This window comes from Serinus canaria, chromosome 2, assembly GCF_022539315.1.
Source record: "Serinus canaria isolate serCan28SL12 chromosome 2, serCan2020, whole genome shotgun sequence".
Taxonomy (NCBI): Eukaryota; Metazoa; Chordata; class Aves; order Passeriformes; family Fringillidae; genus Serinus; species Serinus canaria.
Genome location: NC_066315.1, coordinates 77,079,678 through 77,092,024, shown reverse-complemented (window position 1 = coordinate 77,092,024; position 12,347 = coordinate 77,079,678). Strand labels below are relative to the sequence as shown.

At 40.9% G+C, this 12,347-nt stretch overlaps 1 protein-coding gene across 3 annotated transcripts in view; it reads left to right on the top strand.

The window, feature by feature from the left end:
• BASP1 (brain abundant membrane attached signal protein 1) overlaps positions 1-4,602 on the top strand; it is a 51,104-nt gene extending 46,502 nt beyond the window's left edge. For all 3 annotated transcript variants that reach the window (XM_009095355.4, XM_018926940.3, XM_018926947.3), the window contains exon 2: positions 2,973-4,602. In XM_009095355.4, coding sequence (XP_009093603.2) covers positions 2,982-3,713 — 732 coding nt within the window. In that variant the 5' untranslated portion in view covers positions 2,973-2,981 and the 3' untranslated portion in view covers positions 3,714-4,602. The remainder of the gene's footprint in view (positions 1-2,972) is intronic.
• Positions 4,603-12,347: the final 7,745 nt, after the last annotated feature.

Sequence of the window (12,347 nt, the reverse complement as noted above, 5' to 3'; positions counted from 1 at the left end):
AATTTTCATCTCAATGACTTTTTGCACTTTGCTTCACTGGGGAGACATTTCACTGACATCCACTTTGTTTTAGAACCAGGCAGGATTATCCCCGAAACAATATCCAACACAATCACGGAGACACGTAGGTGTTGTGGTTCACATGCTGGTCTTCTTGCAGGTACAGATGGCTGTAATTTTAAAATACTTTTTAAGGCCTACTTTGTGTCTGCCACACCTTTAGAGTCTACACTGGATGGTTCAGAGCTGTGCTTCAGGCTGGGACAGGGACAAGACCTGCATCTGTTTGAAGAAGTGGAGCACGTGGGGCTGTTTCTATAAAAAGGTTACAGGGAAGCCCAGATGCGTTATCAGAAGTCTGGGGACAGGAGGAATGTTTGTAAATCAGATCTGGGAAAAAGGGACTTTGTAGCATTGCTACCTGATGACCCCAACGATTGCTCTGCTTTTGCATCATAGCCTGGCACAGCTGTTATCACAATGATCTAGGCAGCTTTTTAACAGGGAAATATGAGAGTCAGCATCCCAAAGAGTGAATTTATTCTGTTAAAGTAGTTGAAACTCTGCTGGAAGATGACAGTCCATTTGTAAGTGTAAATATTTGCTAATACACCATAATGGTTGTCTCTGAGCCTCTTCCCCATCTCCTGCTCCAATACATTGGGATAGCTGGCTCTGGTGCCAGTTGAGACTCAGAGATTTCAGTGTACCTCCAAACAATGACAGTGCATGTTTATTTTCTTAGTTTGGGAGCACATTTCTCATATGCATGCTTCTCTATTTTTTAAAGGTCCTTTGGCATAGACATTCTGTGTCCAACTATATTTGAGGTCAAAAGATTATTGAGGAAAGAAATATAAATTGTGATGTGTTACTACTATCCATGAAATAGCAAAATCTTGAAAAATACAGACGATACAACAAATTAAATTATCCTTAGTGTACCTGGGCTTTGCTGGAAAACAAATGAAGACTTAATTAGGGATTACAAATTGAGATACACATGTGGTTTCAATATAAATCTCCAGTCCAATGGACTTTCAAAAGCCCTTCCAAAGTATTTGGTTATAACTGCACATAAACAATAATCAGGGCCATATTTATGGAGTAATCTAGAAGGCTATATGTTTGTCAGATAATGCACTAATGTCCACAGCCTGCCCTAAATACCTAAAAACCTGATAACTCTGTCACGAAGGCAGAGATTAGATTGCTCAGCTGTGACTCTGTGGAAGTTAATCCTTTTATTGCTGTTCCCGTAAAATTTCAGACAATAAAGCAGTGTTTCAGTAACATCACATTACCATTTTGCAGGGTTGTGTGATAACCTTTCAACAGTATTTGCAAATTGCTACTCTTTCTGAAAGCTGAAGCCAGAAAGATCTGTGCTGACCATAATATCTCAGTTTTGCCCAAGATGTGTGGATATTTGGCTGTTGGGCTCTGCCTGGGGCTTGCATCTGTGGTAGCAGATAATCTACTGAGAGGCATCTTATTCTTAGTTGTATGTAATATTACTTTATATTCAGCCTGCTATGAGCAATCATATGGATTTTTACTGATTTGTATTCACAGTTTTATCAAGTGTGTGGAAAAAAATACAGCCTATAATTATACCTACCTGTGCAAAATGGAAAATTAGAATGATTCATCTCCCTTGGAGAAGTTCTTACATTAAACATTTGTTTGACAGTTCTTTGAAAAAAGTCACTGTCTCCTATTTTCAAATAATAGAAAACACAGAAATATTTTCTTAACCTTTCATTAATCATGAATTAAATATTTCCTTTAGTACTAAAAGTGTAATTTTTTCTCTATTCATGGAGGTTTTGTTTTCAATAATGACCTTATAACAATATCTGTGTCTCCTCCTGTTTTCATAGACAAAGTTTGCTTTGAAGTGCAGTGAAAGATTTTGTGTTTTCTTAGTTAAGACTCCCACATAAAGGCTATATAAATACTGATATGGTTATACACGTGGTCAACTTCTTTTAAATAACTGAGCAGTTATTTCTTGTCATGCTTGAAAACTGGGAGCAGAGGCTACAAATATGCCCCTCTCTTCTCCCATTTTTTATTGCATTATGTCGCGTGCCACGTGTAAGCTTGTGGTCAGAAGTCCCTGTATTTGTTTCTTTTGTCTTGTGGAGTGGTCTTGATGTTCTTCAGGCTCTGTGTGCCCCACCCTGCTGAGTGTGGGAATTCAGGGCTTTGGGCAGGCAATCCCTGGGGAAGCTGCAAAACTGGGTGGGACTTTGTGTGTGGGAGCTGTTCCTGCTTCTGGGGCAGCCAGATGTGGGTGCCCACATCCCTGTGGGTGAGGGGAGCACATGCTCCTGGCCCCTGGTACCATCAGCTCTCTACAAAGGCCAATACCCAAGGGAAACTGGCCATGAGGGTAACAGGCTGAGAGGCACAGGGAGGAGATGCCGTCTCCTGCATTAGCCTTCTCACTGACTCTGGGCTTCCTTTGATTTCTCCAAACCTTAATGAAAAGGTGGTTCAGTGCCTTTGCTAAAGTGATGGTGGACTTTGTGCTAACCAGGGGGGTGGATGCCATGATTGGCAACCAAATTGAGTTAATTCCCAGCCTGAATATAGATAAGTCTTTTTTCTACTTCCACTCTTTCTCAGGCCACAGAAGATTGTGGTAGTATGTTAGTCCTCCATCATGCTGCTACTTCTTGGTACTCCCCACTGAACTGTAACCAGGGTTAGAGGTGTTTGCAGGACTGTTTGTGAGGGGGTGTGGCAGAGGGGTGTTTGCTGACTGAAATTCTGCAGGGCTGAGCAGGACGTAAGCTCAGTGGCAGTGGTGCTCTGCAGCATCGGTACGTTCAGCTGGCAGCATCTTACCAAACCTCATGTGGTTTCCTTTTCAGGAACCAGAACCAATTTTTCCTTTGCACTCTGTTGATTCTCTCAGTGGTGAATACTTTGTGTAACCAACCCCTTTCTCTTTTCTGTTGCAGAGCTCCAACATGGGAGGCAAACTGAGCAAGAAGAAGAAGGGATACAGTGTCAATGACGAAAAAGCTAAAGACAAAGACAAGAAGGCTGAAGGAGCAGCAGCTGAGGAAGAGGAGACTCCAAAGGAGGCTGAGGATGCCCAGAAAACCACAGAGACCACAGAAGTGAAGGAGAACAACAAGGAGGAGAAGGGAGAAAAGGATACTCAGGTCACTGCCAATAAGACGGAAGAAAAAGAAGGGGAGAAGGAGAAAACAGTGACCCAGGAAGAAACCCAGAAAACAGAACCTGAGAAGTCAGAGGCTGTTGTCGATGCAAAAGTAGAGCCACAGAAGAACGCCGAACAGGCACCCAAGCAAGAGGAGCCGACTGCTGCCTCTGCTCCTGCTGCCAGTAGCGAAGCACCCAAACCCTCTGAGCCTAGCACCGATGCAAAAGCTTCCCAGCCTTCAGAAGCCACAGCTCCCAGTAAAGCAGATGACAAGAGCAAAGAGGAAGGGGAAGCCAAAAAGACTGAGGCTCCCGCAACGCCTGCAGCCCAAGAAACTAAAAGTGAAGCGGCCCCAGCTTCAGACTCAAAACCTAGCAGCAACGAGGCTGCGCCCTCTTCCAAGGAGCCCGCGGCAACAGCAGCACCTAGTTCCACTGCTAAGGCCTCGGACCCTGCAGCCCCTCCAGAGGAAGCGAAACCTTCTGAAGTTCCAGCCACTAATTCGGATCAAACCATAGCAGTGCAAGATTAAATTGGACAGCCTGTTGAAACAACCACTTAAAACAACCTGTGTCTTTTTTTTATTTTTTCAGCTATACTAACTCGTTTCAGATCTGAAATAGCGAATATGTATTGCCCAGAAAAGAAGGAGAAAAAAAAAAAAAAGAGAAAAAAGTGAAAAGGATGTCCCATCAAGTTGGGAGGGAGGGAGGGGGGAGAATCCAAATAGTATTTTTGTGGGGAAATATCTAATATACTTTCTGCCAACTTGACACAAGTCCTGGATTGAAATAAATAAATAAATAAATGGATGTCTGAAAGTACAGCACATCTTTTGTATCTGAACTGCTGTAAATGCACTCCACCAGTGTATCAAAATCTTCTTTTTGTTCTGTAATGGGGTTTGGGAGTGATGCGTTTGATTCTGCCCACTAGGTTTGTGCCAAGGCAATCAGATCTTTATGAAAGCAGTATTTTCTGTGTTTTTTTTTTTATTTTATTTACAGCCTTTCTTATTTTGATATTTTTTTTATGCAGTGGATGAATGCCAACTTTCAGACAAAACCCACTTAGCTGTCCACATATTTCTCAATGCCAATCCTCCAATTCTTCCTCTCCAAATATTTTTTGGGAGTAAAAAGCATTCTCATCCTACTTAGCCTACCTAGATTTCTCATGACGAGTTAATGCATGTCCGTGGTTGGGTGCACCTGTAGTTCTGTTTATTGGTCAGTGGAAATGAAAAAAGTCTGCGTTCATTGCAGTTCCAGTTTCTCTTCCATTCTGTGTCACAGACACCAACACACACTCATTGGAAAACAAATGAAAAAACAAAATGTACAATGGATGCATTGAAATTATATGTAATTGTATAAATGGTGCAACAGTAATAAAAGTTAAATAATTTAAAAAATATATAAGTGTAAAGACTGATTAAATCTTCACTTTCACCCCTTGAGAACTAGGCAAAGGAGGTTCTTACCCTTAGAGAAGAAGTTTTGTGTCTGGGGCTGTTTACTTTCCTATAAATAGTCACTTTTCAACAGCCACAAGTGTTCTCAGGTGAGGTGGAAGAAGTGGCCAATGAACAGCACATCTCATATATGTTTTATCCCAGTCAAAGCAGAAATGGCTTTTGCCTGCCTTAACATGTGAGAAATGCTCTCTTGCTATTTTGGAGAGCCACAGGCATGCTGACTGAGTTTTAATTTGGACTAAGACAGTGGATTTGATAAACTGATCTTTTAAAATGAGGCAATTAAATTTAATCCTAGTCCTATTAAAGTATTTCTAGTGCTGATACGCTTTGTTCTTTTCCCCATTACTATTGCTTAGGAGATAAACCACTGCTGCCACAAAAGGCCAGTCCTGTGTATTTCAAATATGGATGAGCTTGTGTAGCTGAGCAGAGTTTGGCCCAGCATAATCATTTTTCACTACTTTTGCCTACTTGCTTCATTATTATTCAACAGAACAGCTGAGTAATTGCACTTTCTGCTGAGTGGTGTCATTGGTGGATACGGACAACGATCTCGGCGCAGAGCCTGGGATTCACAAAACCAGGTAAAGCAGCATATCTGGCCTGCCAATTAGTAAAGTTTTAGGTAGAGCAGAAGTTCTGAAAGAAGTGGGCAGTGGTAAACAGAAACACAGCTGGTACACATACCAAAGGGATGAGCAGGCTTGTATTTTGTAAATAAGGAAAATGGTGTTTTAGAATGGTATGAATTATTTCAAATACTTTCTCTCCATGCAGTGAGGATGATTCACTCTACAGACTTGCATAGTGCTAATCCTAATTTTTTTTTTTCAGAAATACAAACTTCCCATACCATGCTGGCAATATTGTTATGCAGCTGTGCACCTGGGAGAAGCTTACTGGAACAGGCAGGAATGGTTCAGTTTGGTTCAGATCAGGTCATTCACCTCCATGAATTCTTGCAGCACCATGAAGCTTTTGCATCCCTAATGTGATGCTGAATGCAGCTCTACTTTAATTCTTTGAGGCAATTAAAAATACTCCTGTGCTCCACAGCTGTATCCAAACCCAGCAGCATCTACAGCTGTGGACAGCAAAGTGTCACCACACATGCTCTTCTTCTCACAACCTGCTTGCTGATGGCAGTTTTGTCCCAACAGGGTCAATACTGCAAAGAAATGTTGTGCCTCACACGGCTGGAAATCAATAGCATATGGTCAAAAAAATATGCACTTGTGTTTGGGAGACTGAGAGTCAGCACAGCCAAAGATCAGTGCACTTCAAACTGTTCAATACTCTCAAAAAATAAAAAAGGAAAATTGCCATATGATGTTTTAAATATTTTTATTAATAGAGAGGCCTGCAAAATTGTTTTTTTCATAGTTGCTAAATTTCTTAGTGTACAACCGATGCTTAAAAGGCATTCTCACCCACACCACTGCTCCAAAATGCTGTTATTCTATACCTACACACAAAAGGAAAGAAATAATCTCTGTTCAAAAAGCTTATGAACTAAACATATATGGTAAATAGAAATGTGATGCATATTGCTTGCCTGAAGAGCCATGAGAAGAGGTGAGAGCCTGGAGGCTTGCTTTTCCTTAATCCAGTGTCTCATCTCCAAGATGTATGTTTTCTGCAATATAATCACTCTTTAATGACAGCAAAAGTCTGCTGAGGGTGCAGAGCTAACAGGCATGTTAATGCTCTGAGCATAAGCACATTGCAGATAACCTCAAAGGACCCAACCCTTTTGTGAAAGTGTGCCAAAGGAATAGAGAAATTCAACCCTGGGAAAGAACCTTTGCTATTGTTTAGAGCCCCCACAGAGACATGTTTGCAAGATCTCCCTTGTTTTGCCCTGGAAACTGTCAAGAATCTCTAGCTTTCCTTTCAACAATAGGAAGGTCAGTGCCACACTTTGCTTGCACTTGCACGGCAAAGAGAAGCTCAGAGGCCGTTAAAGGTACAGCAACTGCGGTGCTTGTCGTCGGTTCTGTCTTGGGGCGGTGGCGGGTGGGATGGCGGTGGTGGCTGTTGGGGCTGTGTCGGGAGGGGAGGGGCGGGGAGGAGGGGCGGGTGGTGGGGGCGGGGGGGGCGGGCGGGGCGGGGGGGGAGGGGCGGGCGGGGCGTGGGGCAGGGGAGTGGCGGGGCGGTGCTGGTGGGAGGGGCGGGCGGGAGGGCGGGGAGGTGGTGGGCGGTGGGGGGCGTGGGAGGTGGGGAGCAGGGGAGTGGGACGGGGTAGGGGGAGGGAGAGTAGATGCGGTGTAGGAGATGGCGCTGGGTATTAGCGGAGTCGGCGCGTCTGGCGTGATGGTCTCTTCGTCTGTCGTCTTCTCTTACTCTTCTCTTCTCTTCTTCTCTCTTCTCTTCTCTTCTCTTCTCTTTCTCTCTCTTCTTACTTCTCTCTTCTCTTCTCCTGGTACTATTTAATGGTGAATTTTGGAAATGGAAAAAAACCCTGAAGTAATGTTAAAATATTCATAATGAAATGGCTTCCTAGAAGCAATGCCTAGCACTTGCCCTGCAGTTGGTTCTGTACACTTCTGTGCCTGCACAGGGTAAGATACAGAACATCCCTTGAAGAAACAGTACAACAAACCATTGCAGGATGTGTTAGTGCCCTCTGTGATAGCATTTCCAGGCACATGTCAGTGTGGATGCCAGTATCTGAACAGACAGTGATTTCTGAATTTCTTCTGGCACTTCCCTTGTCCCAGCTCTGAACTAGGAGGTCTGTCTGGTCTCTGCCTCACCTGACCATTGCCTTTTCCAGGTCACCACGAACTCCAGCTTCATGTAAGTGTACTGAATTTGTATTAGGACTTGATGGGTCCTAATACAAGTCCTTGGTCTTCCTTCAGGAGCTTCTTATCACTACATCACATTTCTGTCAATTTATCCTTATTTAACCAAATAGGGGAGTGTCTCAAAGAAATGTCTCAGACTTTTTGCCATTGCTGCAAGAAAGCATTTTCTTACAATACATTTCTTTAGTACATCTTCTGTAATGCTTTCATTGTTGGCTCATTGCACATAATTCATAGTATTTGAAGTTCTTTTTCAAGATTTTTGAGATGCTAACCATGTGGTTTGCTCTTTTTATTCAACAATACACGTTTTCTTTCTGCATTAAGCTCTCAACATTTATCTTGACTGTGATTTTGTTGGCTTTCTGCCTTTCATTTCATTATTTATATATATTAAATTTTTACATCCTGTTTTATATTTAACCTCCCCACCATATTTCATGCAACATGAATGCATATCAGCTGTTAAGTACTCAGATTTAGAAACCATGACACTGCAGCCATGGGAAGAACAAAGCCAGCAAAAGGAGCAGCAATGTACTGGTGGTTTCCTTCACTGCTGTGAAAAATGTATCCTCTAGGACTGGCAGAGCTTTGCTTGCTGCATTTATCACACTGAGGTCAAGATCTGGCTATAGAGTTGGGTAAGCAGAAGGACTTTTTTGCTTTTTTGTTGTTGTTTGTTGGCAAAGAGAGGAAAGGAGTGGATGTTTTGAAACATGGCCACAGGAGTTGTGACACAGAACACATGACACAATCTTTTTGTTTCCTGGAGACATTATTGTGTGTTAGCTGGCCACCACAGGGCTACCAAGCTTTTTCAACTCGGCAGGATTCTTGTGTCTCTTTTAGCATATTTGCTTGTCTACAGTATAAATATTAATTACAGCCTTTACTCTCATGGCTGTTTAAATGTATTGTCTCTATCTTTAGCTTGTCTTCCTTACACAATTTAGGTCTGCCATCTCTTTGAGCCTCCTATAGCATCAAGAGGCTAACTGAATTTCTTGATGTTTTTGCTTGATCAAGATGATTTTTTTGAGACTGTTCAGTCAGGTGAGATACAGATTTGATGGAGTTACAAGTTTGTTTCACTTACTAAGCAAAAAATCAAAGGCTTTACAGGATATTCCTGATGAAGTTAGAGTGAAATCTTCATAGAAGTCCTATCAGTCTGTTTTTTGTAATGTCATCAGGTTGCTGCAAAATGCATAACTTGCTAAACATTACTGCTGGCTCAGCTGGCCAGTAATTTTAGATCAACACTTGGTAAAGTTTGACATTCAGTCTCTCTTGAGAGTCAAATATAGTGTACTGAGCTCAATTCAAGAACAATTCAAGAAACAGAGCTGTTCACATTAGGAAATAAAAAAGTAATAGAATTTTTTTTTTTTTAAAGCTTTATCCAGTTCCATACTGTTCAGAAACAAGGTCTGCCCCTAGCTGGTCTTTTCACTTTGGGAATGAGGCAAATCTCACAGCAGCAAGCCTATAAGTTTCCTAGCCACAAAAATGTCTCTAAAACTTTACAGTTAGTAATTTAAGTCTTAAACCTGAATAGCAGATGTTTTAATCACAGCCTACACACACCCCTGAGAAGCAGGGCTACTAGAGCTACCCAGGGTGGCAGGAGCACAGCTGCTGGTCTTTTGTTCTATCTATCTATGCTATCTAGCTAGCTAGCGATGCTATCTAGCTATCTAGCTGATCTAGGCGATCGATCGATCGAGCTATCTAGCGATCTAGCGATCTAGCGAGCGATCTAGCGATCGAGCGATCTATCGATCGAGCTATCTATCATCTATCATCTATCTATCGATCTATCTATCTATCTATCTATCTATCTATCTATCTATCTATCTATCTATCTATCTATCTATCTATTCCAGTGGCTCTCATTTAGCACCCATTATCCCCATTCTTGTTTTATTTGCTTTCTACCAGTGTTTGTTTTATTATATCTTAATGAGAACAGTGTGCAGTAATGACAGACCCTACTGATGCTCCAGAAATCACATTTTCCTGGATTTGAATTTTTGCATAGAATTCTGGCATTACTGGCTGAATTCTGGACTGAGGTGGTAAAAACTTCTGTGTTTACCAAGTAGAATATTAACTGATCTGGTGGAAAGGGGAAGGTGAAAAAATAATTATGTTATTGGAAATTGGTGCATGCCTGAAAGAGCAAAGCTTTTTTCTATAACAGTCCAGGATTCTACAATGGCTCACTGTATGCTAAAAGACCCTATGGAGATTTCAAAAGATATCACATATCAGTGTGCTGAATACATTGTTGGTTTAAGCTCTGCTGCTCTGTCCAATTATCTGAACTTTGTTGGCTGCACTTCATTTTATTTTATTTTTAAATAAAAGACAGCATTCCTAAGCTAGCATTTTTTTTCAGAAGGCGAATGACAGTGTCTCATAATGACTACATTGCAAATGAAAATTTCAATCCCATTAAAACTTGAGTAACATTTCCCAGTAAAATAAGCTCTAAAACTACCTAGAAATATTTTCCACCATTTCATATAGAATAAATTTTGAGTAGTTTTCTGATAGCCAGTTTTTCAAGGATGTATTAATAAAATCATACTTTTATAATATAACAGTTGACAGAAGGCAAGTTGCAGGCAAGGTGTCTGGCCACACATTGCCTGCAATGTGTAAGTAAAGAAAACCTGAAAAATGGGAGGGCAGATCCTCAGCTGACAGAATTAGTGATTTAGGTCCATTAAACGTATAAAAATAATTTTATTTCAGTTATTCCATACAGACTAAAAACAAAGCATTAGCAATAGAATGTCACATTAGATTATGTAGAACTGAATGGTCAAACATGAATGAATTAAACTTAGTGATAAGTTTATAACAGACAGATTTGGATTTGAATTGAAGAAGTATATGAATAATAATTAGGAAAATAATGCAAGTTCTGAAATGACACATTAAAAGGATTTATTTAGGACCTTATGTAGTCAGTTTTTATGAGTGATTCAGAGTGTTTCTGGTAGTCATAAGGGACAACATAAGGATTAACACATTTCTTCATATGCACGTGAAAATTAAATGATGATAAAAATTATTGCTTCCAGGGAGAAGAGGTTTATGCTTCCTGGTAAGTGTTAAATTTAAACTGGTGTGTCATGGTGCACTTATCTTGGGCCTGAATTTTGCCTTTCACTGTCTCTTGGTGTTCTAGCTTAGCTGTATCACACACATGTTGGACCAGACTTTTCACTGCACTGCCACATTTTCTACCTATTCCTGACCCAATTTTATATCCATTTTTCTAGTTTAGTCTGCCAGGATCAAGATGCCTACGTTCATGGAGATGTAACAGGTGATGACCCAAACCATCAGATGAACCTTTAACATTCAGACCATCTCAGTAGTAATGGATTCCATCTGTGCTGTCACCTCTGGCTTTGATGTGCCCATACCAATGGCAGGGACTGGGAAAAGATTTCAGAGGGTTTTAATGTGTGTTGTTTCCCTCTCTTCCAAGAGCTCCAAAAGTAAAGGTGGCTGATATATTCTAGTATCCTGAGCTGAAGGGTGTTTCTCTCAGCTGAAAGTCTGAAAACTTGGAAACAAGTTATTCAGTTCCTTGGTCAAGATGAGCAGAAAATGGAAGAGTTTGAAAGCCTGAGAGCTGGTATAAACATTATAGTGATATTTCACTTCATAGTAAGACTAAGCTGACAAAGACACAGACTGTGTCCTGAGAAGAGCAGCACCTTGGGAATGGGGTCCCACACAGTATTGTAGAGGAGGAAGCTGAGTACAAAAATGTAGCTACTGCAAGAACAAATATCACTTCTAGGCAAAAGCAAAACTAGTAATGATGGGAGGAGCATCTGGTTTGGCAGAAAAGCATTTCCACTGTTACAATCATTTTTAGAGAAAAGATCACATTTGAGATGTGTTTAAGGAGATTTTTTTGTGTGATGTTTATATTCCTGAATTGATTCCTGAACTGATTTTAGATGGCAAATGCAATAAAATATATTTTGGTGTTGTCCATAAAATTTTTCAGCATCACAAGCAAAACCCTTCTACAGCAGGATATAGGAGTGTAAAAAGAAATGGACTGTGATGACAGTGAAGGGCAGGTTCATCTCTAGCACCCTGAATACATGCAGTGTTTCCAGTAAAGATGAGAAGATGGGATAGAAGCTGTGGCAACAATTCTACACAGTGACCTGAGCCAATATTCAGTGAATTTCCTGCTTTAGTGATGGTGCCATGAGATACTGTCAGATCCAATGGTACTATTAATCAGATCCAATTGTAGTCAATTCTAGTCATAATGCTTCACCATAGATATGGGTTTTTGAAGGGAGCAACTTTTATGTGAATGGCTGTTTTCATTGATTTTATACCTTGCTGTCCAGTTTTAAAATCCCAGAATTAGTTTGATGACATTGAAAGTAAGAATCAATCTATCTGTGGCTAGTTAGTGACAGGGTATGTGTAGCCAGAGAAGCTGACTGAAAAGACATTACAAGGTCAGATAATCATTTGGGAAGGAGTCAGTCACCAGGGGATGTCAGCAGAAGTTTTCAATCAGTGTGAAAGGCAAGGATAATGATTTTTGAGATCAACTCTTTAAATGAATGTGGAGGCAATACATGAGCTTGCAGTCTGGTCTAGATAGCATGGGTTGCAGGTTGGTCACACTATGCAAGAAGAAAGCAGAGGGGTTTTCCTGCATGAGAAGGCACAGAGAAAGTGACACACTGCTCTTAATTTTCCTTTCACTCCAGTTCTCCCATTGATATTTACTTCCTCTTTCAGGCTAACCTTTCCATCAAGGATCTCTTTCTTTTCCTCAGTACATGCTTTAGTTAATAGGCCAGATTTTCCTAAAGTG